General features: G+C 33.5%; 1 protein-coding gene across 3 annotated transcripts in view; it reads left to right on the top strand.

Annotated features, from left to right (window-relative positions):
• Positions 1-19,412, top strand: part of AP3S1 (adaptor related protein complex 3 subunit sigma 1) — a 66,703-nt gene extending 47,291 nt beyond the window's left edge. Inside the window, exons 5-8 of one of the 3 annotated variants that reach the window (XM_088023237.1) lie at positions 9,519-9,626; positions 17,011-17,148; positions 17,736-17,752; positions 18,697-19,412. In XM_088023237.1, coding sequence (XP_087879363.1) covers positions 9,519-9,626; positions 17,011-17,148; positions 17,736-17,752; positions 18,697-18,760 — 327 coding nt within the window. In that variant the 3' untranslated portion in view covers positions 18,761-19,412. Of the gene's footprint in view, positions 1-9,518; positions 9,627-17,010; positions 17,149-17,375; positions 17,469-17,735; positions 17,753-18,696 lie in introns of those variants that run through there. The other 2 variants (XM_028092637.2, XM_088023236.1) reach the window with 2 other exon arrangements.
• The last annotated feature ends 1,345 nt before the right edge of the window (positions 19,413-20,757 follow it).

The following is a 20,757-nucleotide window of genomic DNA, read 5'->3' on the forward strand; positions in this document are numbered from 1 at the left end:
TGATTAAATTGGGAAATGATTTCTCAGCAGCAATCACAGAAATTAGAAAACCTAGTGTTGGAAGAAAATAACTGTCCAACTGTAGTTCTCAAGTAAAAAAAAATATCTTACAAGAATTGTCAGAGAAAAATAATGCGAGAATTTGCTACCAGCAAGCGTTTACTAAAAAATTCTAAAAGAAGGTACATTACACAGAAGGAAATATGAGATATAAGAAGTAATGAGTTAAAGAAGGAAGAAGAACAAATAAAGATGTAAATTTGTGGGTAAGGATAAAAGAACATTGACTGTTAAAGTACTTAATGGGATTAATATGAAAAGAATTTGTAGCATTAAAATACAAGTCACCAATAACACATAAACGAGGAAGGGGTAAAAGGAAGTTGGAGTATTCTCAGATCTTTTAATGAGCAGCTCTGACTTTTGTAACGAGCAGCTTTTAAAAGGGATTTCTTGATACTCCGCCCGGAATATAGAATAGAAAGTAGAACAGCTTTGTAATTTTTTAATCAGACTTGAATATTTTGAATTTTCAGATTTTGAGACATTCATATTCAATGTTCATATAAAATGCATTGTGTACCAAAATAGATTTACTCTTACTTATTACTTTGAATTACTATATCCCCGTTGCTTTTCATTGGTCAGCAATTAACAAATGTCTTCATTATTATTAATATGTTATATACTTTCCCTTTCTATTTTTGTCTTGAAAATTGTATCAAAATTTTGATAGGCTAACAAAATATACTAATTCCTTTCAGAATTATTTTCAAAATTGTCATTCTTTAGGATTTTCTTTCATGATATATATATTATATTGATATATTGATACATTATAATGATATATCATTTTGACAACATACTAGGAAAGAAATCAGTAGTTTGGGGGGACTAGTACTCTAGCAGCAGAACCTGCTCAACTGACTCAGTCTCAAGATAATATTAACCAGATGACTCTAAAACTGATTATTTTCTTAGCAGTCTCTTAAGGTTAATAACATTATCAACTCAAAGTTTTGATTTGTATAACACTTTGATTTGTCAGATATCCTATTGGAGAATAATTACAGCAAAATTTAAAAACATTTTTTGATTTAATGAAATTGTGATAAGTATCTTTTGAAAGGATATATTTCTGAAGCTAAGCTTTTTTTTTCTTTACTGTTGGCAGTGACACCAGTAAACCCCCCAAATTCATTTTTTTATTGAAGTGTTTTCATTATAGCTTTTATTTTATTTAGCAACCTGTGTGGGGCTAAAAATGATGAGAAAATACCATATTTCACTGCCTCTAAAATTACACCTTTCTCTCACATTGTAATACTTTTGAGATTGGGATTCAAGTTACATTCTATAGCTTGTCATAATTCAATTGGTGGTGTTTTTCCTTTTCAGTTGTATGTAAAATAATATTTTTTTAAATAATCAGTTGTAGCTTAGATTTGAAGAAATACCAAAATGTGAAGAGAGATCTATTTACAACAATTAGAATTATAAATACAGGTATTAATAGATTACTTTAGGTACATTAGGTACAATAAAATTTTTATTAGCAAATATATGTATTAAAATTTTATTATCAAATTAGTAACAACAACATGACCAACAGAAGTATATAAATTGAAATTTTCTAACATAATTTAAAATAGTTGATCATTGGGGGAACTGGATGGCTCAGTCAGTTAAGTGTCCAACTCTTGATTTCAGCTCAGGTCGTGATCTCAAGGTCGTGAGTTGGAGCTCCACAGCCATGCTCAGCAGGGAGTCTGCTTGAGATTCTCTCCATCTCCCTCTATCTCTCCCCTCACTCTGGCTCACTCGCTTTCTCTCTCAAATAAATAAATCTAAAAACACACATAAAAACAGCCAGCAAGAACCTGTGTTGAAAAAAAGAAAATAGTTGATCATTTCATCATAAGTGGCTATTCTTTTTTTTTTAAAGATTGTATTTATTTATTAGAGAGAGAGAGAGAGAGCATGAGAGGGGGGAGGGTCAGAGGGAGAAGCAGACTCCCCGCCAAGCAGGGAGCCCGACATGGGATTTGATCCCAGGACTCCAGGATCATGACCTGAGCCGAAGGCAGTCGCTTAACCAACTGAGCCACCCAGGCACCCCATAAGTGGCTATTCTTAATAATTAAAAAATGATGTCTTAAGGGCGCCTGGGTGGCTTAGTCGTTAAGCGTCTGCCAGGCTCCCTGCTCAGCAGGAGGCCTGCTTCTCCCTCTCCCATTCCCCCTGCTTGTGTTCCTGCTCTCACTCTCTCTCTGTCAAATAAATAAATAAAATCTTTAAAAAAAAATGGTGTCTTGGGCACCTGGGTGGTGCTGTCGATTGAGCATCTCACTGTTGGTTTCAGCTGGGGTAGGATCTCAGGGTTGTGGGATCCAGCCCTATGTGGGGCTCTGCACTCAGTGCACAGTTTGCTTGGGATTTCTCTTCCTCTCCCTGTCCTCATGCGTGCGCTCACACACACACACATACACGCTCTCTCTCTCTCTCTCTCTCTCTATCCCTAAGATAAATAAATCTTTTTAAAAAATCATGTCTTATGGTATCTTTTTCTGCAAGCAGAGGTGAAGGAGGTGTTCCTTGCAAAACACATTTTACAGAATATTTATTGAGTGCTTAACACTCTGCAGGGCTATATGAAGAATAGACCCTTATCCCATTCCTCAAGAAGTTTGTAGTTATTTTAGGAGGATATGTTATATCTGTCTGTGTCTGTGTCTCCGTCTGACAGACATACAACCATTAAAGAACATTACACTGTTATCCATAGTAAAATATTTTATTATTTTAAAATTACAATAATAATACTTATCTATCTTTAGAAGCAGAGAAGTCAAACAATACTAAAGACTGTGTGATTAAACATTAAAGTTCCTCTTACCTTGTCCCCCTCCTTATACCCACTCAGCCCCATCCTACACTGTTACCTAAAGTAATTTCTTTTAATAATTTGGCTAGGTAGGCTTCTAGACTTTTTTCCTATATATTTTCAAAGATACGCATAGTTCTCTTGGTTTAGTGAGTGGTCGAGTTTGTTTGTTTTAAAATATTTTATTTATTTATTTGACAGACAAGAGAGGGAACACAAGCAGGGGGGAGCTGGAGAGGGAGAAGCAGGCTCCCCGCTGAGCAGGGAGCCTGACTCGGGGCTCGATCCCAGGGCCCTGGGATCATGACCAGATGCTTAACGACTCAGCCACCCAGGCGAGTTTAAACGTTTTTATTTCGTACAGTGTGCTATGCCTGGCTTTATTAACTTCATCGGTCTTTAGATGAACCATATCAATACATACATATTAGCTTTATTCTTAGGTGAAGAATTAAACAGAATGCTATGCCATATTTTACTTGACCACCCCTACAGTCAGATATTAATATAGTTAAGGTAAAAAATACTTGGTGCAGAGGACTTCATTTCTAACATAAGTTATAGCAAAGTACTTTTATGCTCTGCAAACAAGTGACTGACTGTAGAAAGGAATCTATAATTTGACCTTTCCTTCCTTTATCCTTTTTTATGTTTGCTTCAGTCTCATAGAGGGCTTGTTACTGTTAAAAAGTGAAATGTGTTTGATTTAGTCTTCCTTTTCCTCTTCAATGATTATGTTTGCTTCCCTCACACCAGGATGAGGCTCTCTGTAAGCACGTTACATAAGTATTTAATAGACGCGTGCTGAACCCCGGGTAATGTCTGAAAGTGCTGAATCACTGTACTGCACACCTGAAACTAATATTACACTGCATGTTAACTAATTGGAATTTAGATAAAAACTTTAAAAAAATTTAATAAATATGGTTTACTAATGGGGTAGTGAAAATTGCTTAAAAAAACACACATGGTTCTTTAACTTTTGATTTTTGAGATTATTGAGATAAATAATTTTGGAGAAAAAATTGTATATAATATGTATTAGATACCCACAGTGTGCAATATATTTTATAAATAATAATATAGAGACCATTTAATCTTAAATAAGAGTAGTACTAAGCAAAAGTCTCCAAGTTCTGCACTGACACGTATATGAGATAGAATTTTTACTATTTAAATTCATCGAAGTGCAGCACTCTGGAAAACAGTATGGAGGTTCCCCAAAAAGTTAAAAAAGAACTACCCTACCACCCAACAATTGCACTACTAGTTATTTACCCAAAGGATACAAAAATACTGATTCCAAGGGCCACATGTACCCCAGTATTTATAGCAGCATTTTCAACAATAGCCAAACTATGGAAAGAGCCCGTGTCCATCGACTGATGAATGGATAAAGAAGATGTGGTGTATATATACAATGGAATATTACTCAGCCATCAAAGAGAATGAAATCTTGCCATTTGCAACAATGTGGATGCAGCTAGAGAGTATTATGCTAAGGGAAATAAGTCAGTCAGAGAAAGAAAAGTACCATAGGATTTCACCCATATGTGAAATTTAAGAAACAAAACAGATGGACATAGGGGAAAGAAAAAGAGGGAGGCAAACCGTAAGAGACTCTTAACTCTAGAGAACAAACAGGGTTGCTGGAGGGGAGGTGGATGGGGGATGGGCTGGGTAGAGGATGGGCATTAAGGAGGGCACTTGTGATGAGCACTGGGTGTTACATGTAAGTGATGAACTACTAAATTCTACTCTTGAAACCGGTATTATACTGTATACTAACCAACTAGAACTTTAAATAAAAACTTGGAACATTAAAAAAAGTAAACGCCTGGGTGGCTCAGTCAGTTAAGTTCTGCCTTCAGCTCAGGTTATGATCTCAGGGTCCTGGGATTGAGTCCCGCATTGGGCTCCCTACTCAGCCGGGAGTCTGCTTCTGCCTTTCCCTATGCCCCTCCCGCTTGTGTGCTCTCTCTCTCTCAAATAAATAAAATCTTTAGGAAAAAAAATGCATGAAAAAAGTGGCATGCTTGTCTTATCACTAACAAATATTCATCTTTGTGCTACCTCTTAAATAACTTCAGTATATGCATAACTATAGCCTTTAATACTATTCCTCTGATTTAGTGCATGGTCACTCTTTTATTTTTACCAAGCTTTTTTTTTTTTTTTAATATATGGACATGCTAAAAGTTTTCAAAACCTAAACAAACAAAAACTATAAAGTGAAAGACTCATCTCTATTCTTCCTCAGTCGTCCAGTTCCATTCTTTAGGTAACTACTATGCTTTAAAAATATTTGCGGAAAATTAAAACAACCGTGAAACACCACTCTACACGTATTAGAATGGCCAATATCCTGAACACTGACAACACCTAGTGCTGGCAAGGAACTCTGATTCATTGCTGGTGGGAATGCAGAATGGTACAGCCACTTTGGAAGACAGTATTGTAGTTTCTGACAAAACTAAACATGTTCTTACTATACAAGCCAGCAATCATGCTCCTTGGTGTTTACCCAAAGGAGTTGAAAACAAGTCTACAAAAAAACCTGCACACAGATGTTTATAGCAGCTTTTTTCATAATTGCACATACTTGGAGACAACCAAGATGTCCTTCAGTAGGTAAATGGCTAAAAAGTATTTGTGTTTCTTTCCAGGAACTTTCTGGGTGTATCTAAGTGTGTATGTGTATGTAATTTTTTTTTTTTTGTAAACCTCAGTGGGACCATATTATAGATATTATTCTGTCCCATTCATTTTTCATCTAATAATCTATATGACTGAGGAATCTGTAGATGTCTCATTTTTAAGTGTGTGGTAGTTAATAGTGTACATTCTAAGAAACACACTTTTTTCTTTTTCTTTTTTTTAAAGATTTATGTATTTGGGGTGGGGGCAGAGGGAGAGAAGCAGATTCCCTGCTGAATGCTGAGCGAGGTGCCCCAAACAGACTCTTAACTATAAAGAACAAGCCAATGGTCACCAAAGGGGAGGTGGGTGGGGGGTGGGGGAAACAGTTGATGGGGTTTGAGGAGTGCACTTGTGATGAGCACTGGCTGTTTTAAGTAAGTGTTGAGTCACCATACTGTATACCTGAAACTAATATACTGTATGCTAACTGGAATTTGAATAAAAATGTAAAACAAGTAGTGTAGATTCGCCATTTTACAGTTTTGTGTTTTTGTTTTTTTACTCTTACCAACAAAGTTTTGTTGATCATTCTTGTACATAGACCTGGCACCAGTATCTTTTATTATTTTCTTGACTCACACCCTTATTTTCTGCAGCCTCTTTCAGTCCAGTCTTTATCCTCTTGCAGAACTGTGACTTTATGTATATGTTACATGATCTCGTTTGTGTAAATTAGACATACATTTACACACACATAACAAGTATATGCACAAGAAGTTTTCATGAAGGCTATGCATGTTTCCCTTGCTGTCCAAAAAGCAGAGTGATCCTTTGAAACATTTTGTAAGCCAAAATGGCTTAAAGCAAAGAAGCAATTACCCTTTCATAGAAGTGAAAATTCTCTTTGGATTTCTTTCAGTTGGCAAAAGCAGGTATGAACATAGGTCTTTTTTAAAAGTGAAGGGTGTTAGGGGAACTTTTGGAAAGTGGGGGAAACCTGTTTAAGATCTAATAACTGTGATTATCTTTGAATAGGGGGACCTAGAAGAAGCTATGTGGTTGGGTAGATAGGGCATATGTAGTTAAAAACAAGCAAAAATACATTACTAATGTATTTGCTATTTTTTAAAAAAACACTTAAATACCTATAAAAATTCAAGAAAAGGGGATTAAATACTCATTGAACCTTTATGTTAGGTGGACGTCAAAGCAGTTTAGTAGATGAGTTATATTTCAAACATAGTATCACCCTTTTATTTCCATTAAAATCTGTTTTAGGTAAGGGGCGCCTGGGTGGCTCAGTTGGTTAAGCGTCTGACTCCTGATTTCAGCTCAGGTCATGATCAGCGTTGTGAGATCCAGCCCCATGTTGGGCTCCGTGCTGCATGTGGAGCCTGCTTGAGATTCTCTCTCTCCCTCTCCCTCTGGTCACCCCCCTCCTGCGTACTCTCTCTCTTAAAAAAAAAATTGTTTTAGGTAAAATTTGTAAAACAAAATACTAGAATATGTCAGCCATATGTGTTAGGGCTAAGCTAAAAGCAAAGCTTTTATCATCTTCTTTCTCTTATTAAGTCTGCCGAAAATTCCTCCCAGTTCTTGGAACATGAAATTTTCTGTCACTGGATAGCTTCTAAATGATCCCTCCATACCTTATTTGAACACCATGACCTTGATAATGTTGGACTCTTCTCCCAATTAATAATTCTCATTTCCATACTGTTTACCTCCTGGAATTTCTACATAATGTATAGTACCTCCTCACCTAGAATATATTCTTTAAACGTTTATTATATTTCTAATAAATGAGGTTATGCTTAAGGATTTAGCTCACAGGCTCTCATTTGTATTTTTTTATCTTCTCAAGATTTTTGAATTTACTTTCATAGGAGTTATTTTTACTTTAAAGACAAATTTACATCCAGGTCCTTATTAAGTTGACATATGTTCTTAGAATTTCTTGCATATGACCCACATCTGCAGACTACTCATATTTTAATACCTCTAACCTTGGTAGACATTTCTATAATACTGAAATCTATGTCTTCCACTAATCTGCATGTGTTTCTGAGATATTTCTGGAAAGGCAGTAGTAAATGTATAAGCCTGAGCAAAGTGGGGTAGGTGGAGTTGCTGAATTTTTATCAGCATTACAAATTGTGCTTTCTCATGAGGATTTGTTTTAAAAAGAAGAGGGGAAGTTCCATTGCTAAAACAGAAGTCTTAACGAATCTGTCCACTGGCCATGGCCTTTCTTTCTGAACACTTTTCCTCCATATGATACCTGTTAGCTGTTGTAGGGTAATTATATTTTATCATCCAGTCACCTTGACCTATAATTGAACCTTCATAGATTATGACTAAAAATTAATTTGCTGTATCAACTTCATGTATTATTGTTAACAGAAGAAAGCAAAGAATAGGACTTGGGCCACTCAGACTTAGGTTTTAATTTAATCGTTTGCTACATATTCGTTTATGTGTCTTGAGCAAGCTGGTTTATTCTCTCAACTGTAACAAAGGTTAATGTGAGAATTAAATACCATAAGTGCAGCACCAAAACTTCATTTCAATAAGGGTGTTTAGTCACAAAAGGGATCGCAGTTAGGAATGATGATATTTAGTACTAGTTTTTATTTATTTTTTTTAGCACTAGTTTTTAAAACAGTTGTGGCTTCTGATTTTGCTTTGTTTTCTAGGAAAAGTAATTTCTATAATTCTTTAAGAGTTGTAACATGAGATGTCCATCTTTCCAAAATGAAAAATTAGTAAATGATGGGATTTAAAAATCATGAATACATTTGTGTGCAGTCTTACAAAGGAATGAAAATTGAATCATATAATTACATATTTAACCAAGACCAGTTTTTGTTTAAAATAAAATTATGTGGGGTGCCTGGGTGTCTCAGCCACTTAAGCAGCCAACTTTTGATTTTGGCTCGGGTCATGATCTCAGGGTCATGGGATGGAGCCCATGTCTGGCTCTACGCTCAGCAGGGTGTCTGCTTGGAATTCTCTCTTTCCTTCTGCTCCTACCCCTATGTTCACACACTCTTTCTCTAAAATAAAAAAATCTTAAAATTACCTTATAGTATCTTTTAGGTACTATGCTACATACTTGGCATGAAATATTTCATTCTTCTGATGACCGTATGAGGTGTCTATACTGTTTTTATCTCTGTTTTACAGATAAGGTAACAGGTGCATGTGTGCTAAAGGACATACAATAAGTGGTAGAGTCAGTATTCATACCTAATTTCGGAGTCTCCGTTCTTTATGCCACCACATTTTTTTTAAATTATAGCAGGGTATGCTATTCTGTGATACCCTAATTCAGCTTTGAGTTGGTGATTTTTGATTCAGTAACTACCTACGAAAAAAACACCTGGATTATATTTTTTCTCCCCAGTGGAAGATGCTATTTTTAGTGATTGTTAAGATGTATATTTGATGATTAAAAAAATCTAAGTATTACATATATGGATGTGTTTGGGACAAAAACATTATTAAAGTACCTACAATAAAAAGAAATTTTACTCTCTTTCAATCAGGAGCTTGTTACAGTGCCACATAGTTTCATTAAATGCCTTGAGCATAAAACAACTTAATAATTATTGGCTAAGAATCTGGCATAAAGGCCATTGTAGATAATTTTTTTTTTAGCATTAAACTGGTTACAGTAAGAGGTAGTGTTTATTGATCATTTACTTTGTTCTGAGCACTTCCATGGATGACCTCATTTAATCTTTTCAACAGTCCAGGAAGGAGACACTATTAATACCTGTTTTACAGCCCATTAAACTAAGATTTGAAGAGGCTCTCTGTCTCGGGCTGCATTGTAGTAGCAAACGTGGATTAGGCGCCCTCCAAATTATTTTTATTTTAAACTTCATACTTATGAAATAGTCACAGCAGTGTTTGAAACAAAAGCTACTGGAATGATGAAACATTTTTGTAGTGAATTTTCTTTATGGACATGTATTATTTTTCCCTTTAGGTTCACAATATTCTTGCAGAAATGGTGATGGGGGGAATGGTATTGGAGACCAACATGAATGAGATTGTTACTCAAATTGATGCACAAAATAAACTGGAGAAATCTGAGGTAAGAATGGAAAGCGCTCTGGTTAATGGAGATAGTAAGCATGATCATAAATTTGCATGATGTGTAGCTTTCACTGTTTGTCCTTCAGTATCACCCTTTAAGTACAGCTGATAGGCTTATTCAGTTTTTTAAAAATGGAATATACATATCTTAGTATGTTAAATGTTTTGTGACTGCTATCTACCTGATAGTTTCATGTTCTCTTTTTTTAGCCATGGTTGTTAACTGCCTTAGGTAATAAACACAATTTCAGATTCTTAACAGCTTAAAAAAGAAATTATATGTTTGAATAATGAAATCAGTATTTGCTTTACAAAACCTTAGTAATCATCAAGGAAATCTTAGACCTGATATTTTAAAGATATATAAATTTAGTGTCACAGAACTATTTCTGAAAAAAGAGAGGAGAGGAAATGGAATTCTCATGAGGAAGTAATGTTGTAAGTTATAATTGGTGCTTTGCAAGCCTGAGTGAACAGTGAAAAAAGAAATTCATTGCCTTAATCTTTTAATTCTGGATCCTCCCCAGAGGTCACTGACAAGTTGGCTAAGTCACATATTTTATACAATGATAGCTTTTTCTGCATTCTAAAGGAGAAAGATTTGGTTAGTTACACATGCTTAGCTTTGTGCTGTTAGATTAGGTACATGAGGATCAACCAGCACTTTAGCATTGTATAAAATCCTACTTTAGAATTTTCATGACTCTTTCCTCAAGTATTAGGCTGAATATCAATAACAAGCACTGTAGCTGAGCCACTGAAGTTCACATTGTTTTGGTGGTTTCTTACTACTCTGGCAGAAGTTTAGAAAGATGAATAGTTGTGACATGTCATTCAACACTATACTTGTTACCTTTGGTATTTATAGTCATAACTAAGATTAGAAAAATAAATTTTATTTATAATTATTAATACAAGCTCAGGTGTTTGGTTGATTTAAAGTAATCATTACTATAAAAGCAGCAAAGTATTAAAAATATGCTAGCATTAATTTACAACAGGTGAGTTCTAAAGAATTTTTATCTTGTTGGCACTTTAAAGGATCAGTTTAATGGAATGCTATGCTCACTGGAATTGAATGAAACACAGGGTGATGGATAAATCCAAAATCTGAGGGTTAGAAACAGTTAAAGCTTTATATAAAAGCATTTTCCAGTGTTCTATTTTAATAGTCCTGCATTTCTCTATATCTCAATTTCCCATCCCTATGAGTTACCCAAAGGAGAGGCTTGTAATGGTGAAGAGCTTAGAATTATGACTCTTTTAAATAACTAGTTATATTTTATGTGTTCTACAGCCAGTTTTTAAAATACTGGTTTTTGAAAAGGAAAAACAAACTAGATTAATACAGAAGGCTTTGTTTTAGGACAAGGAAAATAACTCAGAATATTATTTAGTATAGTTGGTTTGCCTTATATTATTTAGTATGGTAAAAGATTTAATGTAACCTCTGAGCTATAAAGTCTTAAGTGATAACTCAAATTTTATATAATCTGTTAAAACTTGCTTTACAAAAACCTATGGATATAGATTCTAAATGCCAAGAAGACAGTGACATAGTCCATTGATAATCTGTCAAAAATGAATGGATATGTGGTAATTTGTGACTTCTGTGTAATCATCTGTAAAAAATATATTGACCTTTTATCTGGAATGTTCATATTCCAGGTTCTTTAACTTCATTGATGGTGTCCTCTTTTTAATTTTTTTTCTTTTTGTCCTTGGTTTGCTATTTATAATACTGATAAAAGTCATGAAGGACCTATAATAATTGCATAATGGATATTTGCTTTCTGATTGTCCAGTAAAACTTTGTTAATGAGGCAATTTTTCCTTATCTGTAAAGAGCAGTAAAATACAAAATTTACATTTTCAATGGAAATAGAATACTGTAACTTAAAATCTCTTCACAGAAACATTTCTATTTAAAATGGTTTTAAATACAGTGAAAAAGGTACTGCTATTTTTCATCTGCTGATCATCTTTTAACTTGTACAGTCAGCAGTTATCTGCTACAAATGAGTTTTTCTCCTTTACTAGAAAACATGTTTTAAATCTGGGAGTAGACCACAACATTATGTTTTTTTATCAAGTGTTTCTCTATATGTGATGTCTGCTAATATTTTAGTTACAAAGTAGGATTTTGAGTCAAAATGAAGCCATTTAATCCTGATCATATTTTAAGAAATTATGCCAAAAATGTTGACTTTGTGTAATTCTTCAGTAATTTTCATAGTATGTTTGGAAGACTACCACCTTTATTCCAGACACATTGAAATGTCAGTTTTCATATGGATCCGTTTCCATGTTACTTAAACTGGATAAATATATCAAATATATGACTGCAGAATAATCCAGAATTATTTGAGAACACACTGTAAACTTTAATTAATCTGACTCTTCCTTAAATTTTAGTTAAAATTTATTATGCAAGCAAAAACTTGTCAAGAAATAATTAAAATCCAGAATATCATGATTGATGAAAAGACCTGGTTATCATACTTTTAAGATTAATTTAAGTGATATTTAGAATAGCATTTATCTTTTAAAAATCAGTCTGGGTATAATTAAGATACCACTTTTAAGATACAGCATGGCTATATCTAGTTGCCTTTACTTTGTCGGAAATCAAAGATTTTATTATTTTGGTTTAAAGATAGTATATTTCCAATGACAATGGAAAGTGAACCAGTTTAATTCCCAATAAGCTAGACAGGTAGAAGCCAAGATCTCCCAGATCTTTAAAGAGAGGACAAACCAAGATATGCTCTGCATGTATGTCCATCTATCCTGATTTGACAGAAAACTGGTCTGCTATGACACGGGGTTCTGGGCAAAGGAGGGTTTCAGCTGGGTGGGAGGATGATGGGATTTGGGGGAAGTAAAGAGGCACTCAGGAATCTTCCAAGAAGTAAAAGGACTCCCTGGGGGTGGAGGTAGAGGGGTGGGGTTGGGGAGACTTGTTAGCTTTTGTGTATTTCATGTTATTTTTAAGATGCATAAATGGGTCTGAATATAGTCACTACTTTTTTAAAAGTCAGTCTTCTTTTTTTCCGAACATCCTGATCTTTCTAGCTCTTTCCATTCTTCTCTCTTACAGACCTTTATCTTTCAATCTCCCAGACAGGACAGGTAGACAAGGTATTGCTGACTTTGAGAAAACTGTACTTTAACGAAGGGAAAGCAAAATGATGTCAAAGGCAATTAATTATTTAGGCCAGACTCAAAAATTCTTTGTGTTAATGAACCCATGTAGTCCCTGTAGCCTATTTTTCATTCTAGTTTCTCCTTGTAGTTTCTTCATCTTTTATTGGACTTAGTGTATTTTACTAGTGTTTCATTGATGTCATGTTTGTTCTGTTTTGTCTGCCTGCATCGTAAAAGGAAAGTTTAAATTTTTTGTTCTTTTTTTAAACATTGTCATTTAACTGACAAATTACATTTGTAGAAATGACAGTTTACTTTATATAAAAATGTAGAGTTTATTTCAAAAATCATATGTTAGAATTAATCTTAATTTAACTCTCACAGTTTTTTTTCCGTCTTTCTAAATTAGGATTCTAACATAAAATCCCTGCTGGGTTTTGGAAGCTGTGCATTTGAAAACCAAAAGCTGAACCTTTAGAGTTTTCATACAAAGTGAGAAACAGTGAAGGCTTAGAATAGTGACTTTTAAATAGTACTTTTTTCCCCACATAATGGTTTTCAGGTCCAAAATCTTAACAGAATTGCTTTTGTGGTTTTGACTAACAAGGGCATATTAAAAGTGGCCAACAAAAAGTGTAAGATAACAAATCTTCTAAAATTGAATTAAAAGTTCTAAAAATTGGAATTAAATATTTTGACCCAAATAAAATGGATTTCCAGGGTAGCAACCTTCTGACCTCCAAACACCATAATTGAGACTCAGTAAAATATTGTTAACCTTGGACATTTTTACAAAGCATATTGCCTTTTACTGAAAATGTTTTTAATAGACTTCCATCTTTATAAAACTAAATTTTCTCTGGCATTTCCTATGCATTTTTTACACCCTAAGTTAATTGTGTAAATTTTTAAAAAAAAATTTCAATCGAAATGATGATGAACAGCTTTTTTTTTGTACAAAATTGTACCACAATGAAAAATGAAAGTGCTTATAGGCCTCCATTTAAAAATTTCAAAGTGATGCAAACAATGAATCATGGAACATTACATCAAAAACTAATGATGTACTGTATGGTGACTAACATAACATGATAAAAAATAAATAATAAAAATCAATAAAACAAATAAAAAATTTCAAAGTGAAAATACTTTATTGAGTCCCAAAGAGGAAAAAAAATTCTGTAAATTCAACAAGTTGGATTACCCACTTTACTAATTAGAAAAATGCCACTGAGAATTTGGCATTGCTTTTTAGCCACTAAAGTATCTTTCTGGATGTGTTTGAGAAGTGGCAACATACAGGTGGCTTTTTAATTTCTTATCCCAAGATGGTAGGCTCTGTCATGAAGCTGAGAGTACCACTTGTGGTCCTTAGGTCTGTGTTACTTTATCCCTGGAATAGAAAATACATAATTGTTTCCTTTATTCCACTGATCCAAATCACTGCCAATTTCTGTGGTCTAGTCTTTATGTTAAATTGTCATTTTCTAGCAAAGAACCACTCGGTTCTTTAACTTCCATCACTAGAACTAGTAGTTAGCTTTCTTCTTCTTTTTTTTAAATCAAGTATCTATTTTCAAAGAGCGGAGAATAAGAAAAGTGGCCCTAATACAATGATGCTGGAAAGTCAGCTTGTGAATTGGTTCTGCTTCTTACCTTGACATGCTGTTTACTCTGTTCTACAAAATTATGTTGAGGACCTCTGAGTTCCACTTGTAGTGGTTGGAATTAGTTACATTAAATTCATGAATTGGGCATTAGTCTGCTATATTTATTTCACACAGGCAAATGCTGTGCTAGAAATGAAAACTATGAAGATTATATTAAATGGATTATATAATTTGGAAGGCTTTTAAATTTTTAAATATTCTAGTTTTGATAAAATTTTTTATAAAATGTTATAGTTCTTACTCACTAGAGGGTTGTCACTAGCATTTCTAACCTTGGAATTGAAATACTAAAGCACTGCCTTTAAAGCAAAGAGCAAGCCTATTACAAATTCCCAGATTAAAAGCTATTCTACCTTACATTCATAAATTAAAATAGTGAATTTTCTGTTTTGCTTAAAACATGAATTCAAAAGCTGCCATTATTTTGTTAATGATTTTGAGTCTGAAACCATTTAATACTGTGTTTATTAATGTTGATGTTCTTTCACTTTGCTGTTAGGTCAAAATTATGAATGTGCATATAGCACCTTCCAGCAGGAAGGGTGGGTAAAGTTTTTTAGTATGTACAAATTATTCCCACTACCATCTTACTCTGCATTTCAAGCTTGAAAAAAATATTTTAAGATGGTAGGATACTAATTTATGTCTTAGATTAAATAAATATCTAGATTCTTTCCTTTTCCCCTCAAGAAAGTTAATTGCTTATTGCATGATAAGGAAAAGGGAGCCTTCTGATTCTTTGAAATATATTTTAGTAATGCTGCTTTTTCACTTTTGCTTGCACATATTTTGTTTATTTTTGGGTCTGGCAATTTAAAAACAAAATCTAAAACAAATCATATCCATCCATTATTATCTTTGTGATTCAAGTGCTTGAAATTTCTGAGAGTATGTCTGTATAAGTCTTCTATCTGTTTGGCCTCATTTTGGTATACTTGCAGACTTCATTTTGTTTTCTTTCTCTTAATTCTGTTAATTTATTTAATCTCATGGGAGAGAAAACATGACCATTCTTTTATATACTGTACTTCATTCTTTCATCCAGTTCATACTCTTAACTGCTTTGGATCATATATTTATTTTTGTTAGTGGAGTGGCTGCAGTTTACCTGCCATAGTGGTGCTCGAGTATAATAACATAGATGGAAACAAGTTATTTCTCCAGTAGGGTTTCATTCTTTTTATTTCTGCTTTGTGTCAACTGTGTAATCTTAAATCTTTAAGAGCTATGTTGTACTGTCAGAAATATCTTAATTTTACATTTTCAATTGTACATAATACTAACAAGTCAGGCAAGCTTAATTTCTGTAAATTTTAGTGTTCAAAAAAAGAATTAGTAAAAGTTATCTTGTTGCTTTGAATATATCTTACTAAAAAAAAAATCTTAACTAAGATGAAAATTATTTTATACCTCTCTGTTGGCAAACTGATCTCCTAATGGCAAGTTACCTCTTTTACATTTTATTCTTTCATAAAAATGTTTCAGACTTAACTTTCATGGAAGTCTGAAAATGAAATTTGTTTTATAGCAGTTCTGGTGTTGACTACTTAAGAAGTCTTTTATTTTTAAGCCCTAAGTTTTTATATATAACTCATTTTAGCACCTACTTACTGATCAACAGTTCTTTTTATATTTTTTTATGTTTTATATTCTGCAAAATCTGATTTCTTAAAATGTTAGTTTAGTTAAAAATTGAAGTATGCATTACAATTTTTTTATTTCCTACCATTTTAATTCATGACATACTACACAGAAGTATTGAACATGCTTGAGAAATAATTTGATTCTCTTAATTCATTTGCGTGTTCTGAATAGTGGCCATCCTTTGCATGTTTATGGCTTGCTGCTTATGTTTAGAGGAATTGTAGTTTGTTGTACTTAGAAACTTCTTTTGGTTTTACGTAATAAGAACTTGGCACATATATGCTATTTAAATCAATTGCTGTATTGACTTTATGTATTCTCATTAGCAGCCAACAGTCGACACCATCTTTGGTCACAAAGAAACGACTTAATCTAAAGAAATTTAACAGGATGCACTTTTATTCTCATTTTCTTTACTCAAGTTCAGGTTAGCTGTTCATTGTACAGGGTATTATGGAAAAGAAGGCTTCTTGACAATGACATTTTAATTTAATACTAAAAAAATTATTTTTACTATTTATAAAAGTAAAATCATAGCATCCAGTAAAACATACACACATATCTACCTTCTCTCTCTCTCTCTCTATCTCAATAATAAAAATCCTCTAATAGTTCATGCCTTTTAAAATATTTATATTCAAATATCTTATACTTTTTTTATAGTCTACTCATCATTTGTGCCCTGTAGAGACACCATCCAAGTAAAAATCGTGGCAAATTGGTTTTTTAATTAGAAAAATTACAAAATCCTTCTATCTGGAAAACTGATACTAGCTCCAGGATGTCTATAATTTTGTAAAATAATTTTTGTTCCTTGGCTGACAACATACTTTTGGGTAAAAGGAAGAGAGCCTTGACAAGATGGTAAACCTCTTTGAACTGGATCCTTCTTTGATCCTAAACCATTCTAAATTTCAGTAGCTAGATGTTGAACTTGAAATAATCAGGTTAAAGACCCTTTTGAATATGATTCATGCTACCCTAAACGATATTTATTCGTATCTCCAACATTTTTGGGGGGGTATAAAAATAACTGCATTGCTTCAGGTAGGTATAAATGTAGTGGTCAATCAAAAACAACTTACTTCCATTAAATTATAAAAATTGAATACTCCAGCCCTATTCATTCTTTAATTGGATATGGAGTGTTTCATTTATATCATTGCCTGTGTGGACCATATCTATTATTAATAATATTTTACTGATTTTTCTATTATTTCCAATTCTGAGTTGATAATCCGTGGCTTTTATTTCATTGCTTAACAATGTTTGTATCCTTTATTCAGCAAATAGTTTACACTGGCCTATTTTGTATCAGTCAAGATTTTTCTCAGGTAACAGCTTTATTATTATTATTATTTTAATTAACAAAAGAGGTAGGATTACATAAGAGAAAAAAACCTAAAATTTCAAAAAGGGACATTAAAACTAGTAATTTCTAATTACACAGACGTTGTCTCATATATGTGATTTAAGCAAAATGGAAGATTTGTTTTTGTTACCTAATTGTCTGCTTTTGTCAAGATGATGTATGCCACTGAATTCAGATGTGTTTGTTGACTTTATCATATCACCTGAATAAAAATTGATGAAATCTAAATCTAACTTAAACCGTAAAAGTATGAAGACTCTTGTAGCTATTTGAGAAAGATGATATATATGCATTTTTCTTTTATCATATTTTCTTTCAAAATTGTTTCACAAAATACAAATATCCCTACTAAGATGAAAGTGAAATATTGTACACTAATGCTAGTAGAAGTTTTAAAATTCACTTATTTATATAAATATTATCTTTTGCATTTATGCTCTTCTTTCTCCAAATTTGTATATTGTAAACTGAACCAATGTTGTTGGATATACTTTATGTGACAGAGTATTTTTAATCATTCATTGTATTTTTTTCTAACGCATCGAAGGTTGGAAAGATCCTTTTGTTGCAGTTTCATTTTTAGGCAGAACTTTTCTTTGGACTGAGGCTTTACTTTAAAAGCCTGATTGCCCCCTTCCCCCCCCCCCCCGGTGTTTTAGAACTTCCCTAGAAAAGTTTAGAAGAGCCTCCACAATTTTTAAAATAAAAAATTTGTTGTTTTGAAACGTTTTAAGGGTTTGGCCCTACGTAAAGAAACTAAACAAGTATGATCTATTACTTTGTTTTTATTTCACAGACATTTTGATAATAAATGCTGTTTTAAAAGCAAAAAAAAACCCCCAAATCTATCATGATTGTTGCAAGAGATGTTTAAAAGGAAACTAATGTAAAATATGCTTCGTGCTTATATCATAAGTCAGTAAGTGAAGATATAGGTGAAGATCTAGTTTTTGTCATTTGAATATTGGATATGACATCTAAGTAGTACAGGCTAATTTGTGTCTAATTTTTACATTCTTATCATTGCATGTATTCACTGTATTTTTTAATGTGCCAACTGTTTTCTCTTTATAGATTAGAATTTCAAAGTAACCATCCCATACCAATTCAGACTACCATCTGTTCTCTAAGCTTGTTATATGAAAACCTTTTATCATTGTCCTCCATTTTTAGTGTTTTTTGATGAGCTACACCTGAGTTGTACATTTTCTTTTCTTTTATTTGCTTCTGTATACAGGCTGGCTTAGCGGGAGCTCCAGCCCGTGCTGTATCAGCTGTAAAGAATATGAATCTTCCTGAGATCCCAAGAAATATTAACATTGGTGACATCAGTATAAAAGTGCCAAACCTGCCCTCTTTTAAATAAAAAATTAAAAAGGCCACTCCCAGGTAAAATCCAGGGGGAAAAGTCATCTAAGTTTACCATGCAGTTGTTTACCAAAAATAGAGGAGAGTCTTAACTTTTGCTCTTGGATTTAAGTCAAGGTACTGTATAAAATTTGTGTAAAATTGGTATGGAAGTTCAATGTTGCTTTTCTTGCTCAGTGATTTTGAAGAAATTGGGTAGTTCCAGTGTGATATTTCTCTTTCTTTTCTAAACTGCATTCCCGTGCCCACCTAAGGCATGCCTCTATGTATTGGCTGCTACAGTATTTCAAAAAGTGTTTGAGACATTTCTTTAAATTATGTACAATCCAAAATGTTGGTGTTTTATATGGATCACAAGTGCAGCATTCCATAATTCTTTGTTATTTGTCACAATTGTTATTTAAAGAACCAAGTATGTATTGCATGAAAACATTATGACCTTTTCCTCTTAGTTTAAATAAACTCCAAGGTAACTGGACTTCTAAAGCACCTTTCTGTTTGCCTGATATCTACTTTAGCAATAATTTTTTTACGACCTTCTGACTCAACAAAGTAAATAAAAGTATATTTTATCACTGTTAAACAGCTGTTGATGTTGATTTATTTAATTCATACTTACGTTTTTAATATTCAAAAACTCACTAAATTATCTAAAACTCAGTTATTTCACAAGTCAAGAGGAGTGTATCGGGTAGTGTTGTGTACAGATGTGAGGTGGGAGATGACAGATCTTTTTCTGAAATCCATATTGAGAAATTACAAAGCCTACTTTACACAGATAGGTGTAAGTTTTTCATCTGGTCCCTTCTTGCTCAGTTGGTGAAAAATAATTTTGGCGAATACCTAGTTGCTTTTGAACACAAAACCCTGTGGGGCTCCACCTGGCTGTTCCATCCCAAAGTCAAAGCTAAAGTGTTTGCTTAAGTTTTAACAATCTCCTATTCTGATTTCCCATTATTGGCCCACATTTTCTTATTTGGACTTACCTTCTGAACCATGAACGAGGTTCCTCTTCCAGTTAGACCAAGGTGGGTATTTCTGTTGTTGTTGTGTTGTGGTTTTACAGTTCTAGTCCTCCCCAAATATTCTCTTTGACACATTTCCTTAGATTTGTGGCATTTATGAATTTTACTCCATGGGCTCTGGGAGGTAAAAAAAAGTCACTTTATTTTTTCTAAATCATATTTAACTCTGAGCTTCCTTCTTTTTACAGCCACAGAAATTCAGTCTGCGATTATTAGGATTTCCATCAGTTCGGAGATGTGTAAAAGTTCTGCACAGCAGAGCATTCAGGGCAGTCCCTGGTCTTTGGTCATTTGACAAATGTGTTTTGAGTGCCTACTGTACCACCTCTCTGGAGCTGTAAACACTACCACACATAGTGCCTGGCAGTGTTTCTACTTTTTTTCTCTTCCTTTTGTTTTGCGGGGAAAATTGTGAGAAGATTAAGTTTGGGTTTGACTGGGTTGTGCCAAAACTAGGAAAACTTCTGGGGCAGTTACTAGTTTTACCTCAAGAAATAATTAAAAGGTTTTTTGTCTTCCAATATATTCTAGTAAGAAAAAGAAAACATTGTACAAATGGCAAAAATAGGCGAGTCATGGAAAACTAAATCTCCGTAGCCAAGGAATAGGTAGAGATGCTTAATTTCACGAGTAGTCAAAGAATGCAAGTTAAAAGGACAGTTAGATTTTATTTTCACTCGTCTTATGAGCAAAAATTAAAACAGGTGACAACATCCAATGCTGAAGAGGATGTGAGGAATGAGAATGGTCATATGTTGCTGGTGGGAATGTAATGTATCGTTAACTTTTTTTAAGAAAAGCATATGCCAAGCTGGGGCGCCTGGGTGGCTTAGTCATTAAGCATCTGCCTTCTGCTCAGGTCATGATCCCAGGGTCCTGGGATAGAGTCCTGCATCGGGCTCC

The sequence above is a fragment of the Eumetopias jubatus genome, unplaced genomic scaffold (assembly GCF_037043125.1).
Source record: "Eumetopias jubatus isolate StellerSeaLion01/CBP00866 unplaced genomic scaffold, mEumJub1_p1.0 scaffold_5, whole genome shotgun sequence".
NCBI classification, from domain to species: domain Eukaryota; kingdom Metazoa; phylum Chordata; class Mammalia; order Carnivora; family Otariidae; genus Eumetopias; species Eumetopias jubatus.